At 52.9% G+C, this 869-nt stretch overlaps 1 protein-coding gene across 1 annotated transcript in view; it reads left to right on the top strand.

Moving 5' to 3' along the window:
* The window catches only part of LOC104620040 (collagen alpha-3(VI) chain-like), a gene marked incomplete at both ends in the record, with an annotated part of 9,639 nt that extends 8,788 nt beyond the window's left edge, over positions 1 to 851 (top strand). The window contains one exon of the mRNA XM_010286120.1: positions 681 to 851. Within this exon, the coding sequence (XP_010284422.1) occupies positions 681 to 851 (171 nt within the window). The remainder of the gene's footprint in view (positions 1 to 680) is intronic.
* Positions 852 to 869: the final 18 nt, after the last annotated feature.

Consider the following 869-nt stretch of genomic DNA (forward strand, 5'->3'; position numbering starts at 1 on the left):
TGAGCGGAGCTGGCACGAGCTGCTTCTCCATCCCTGTCTGCAGGGGATGCATACCTTGTTTGCGACTTGACAGTAAATTAGTGGCTAATACCGGATTTTTTTTTTTTTACTTTTTTTCATTTATTATTTAGCGATTTCATTTTAACACGGCCGGTACTTTGTTATGTTGCTCCCTGCTCGCTTAGCCAGGGATGCAGGATGCCACAGGGCAGCGCGTGGTATGTCCGGGAGCATCTTCACATGGAAGATTTCTCTTTTCCGGGGACGCCAGACTTTTTAGCAGGAAAATGACGGTGCAGATAGATACTTTCCATTGCAGCCCAGCCAGTCCTTTCCCAGTTCCGAGACCTGCCAACTCATTTCCTGCAAATCCCGGGGATTTGCAGACAAGCGCTGCCGTGCGGCACTCTTCTTGCACGACAGCAACACGAAGCGAAGGCTTGTGGATTGAGGGCTGGCGTCCTCTCGGGCAAAGACACCCAAAGACCTTCTCCTTGCAAACGAGGAGACGGGATTTAGTCACAGGAGACGTGCAAAGTCTATGGCGGGGTTGCCCTTTCTCAGCTTGCATGCCAGCCCTGCTCCCAGGCATTTCTTTACCGCGCACATCCATCCAGAGGGGCTGCGTTTCACCCGGGACTGCTCTTGCTGACTCTTCTTGCTCCTGCTTTTACCCGCAGTCACGGATATCTGCCGGCTGCAAAAAGATGAGGGGACCTGCAGGAGCTTCGTACTGAAGTGGTACTACGACCCCGAGACCAAGAGCTGCGCCCGGTTCTGGTACGGCGGCTGCGGAGGCAACGAGAACAGATTTAACACGCAGAAAGAATGTGAAAAAGTTTGCGTCCCTGGTAAGCGGCTTACGCGTG

This window comes from Phaethon lepturus, unplaced genomic scaffold, assembly GCF_000687285.1.
Source record: "Phaethon lepturus isolate BGI_N335 unplaced genomic scaffold, ASM68728v1 scaffold40874, whole genome shotgun sequence".
Lineage (NCBI taxonomy): Eukaryota > Metazoa > Chordata > Aves > Phaethontiformes > Phaethontidae > Phaethon > Phaethon lepturus.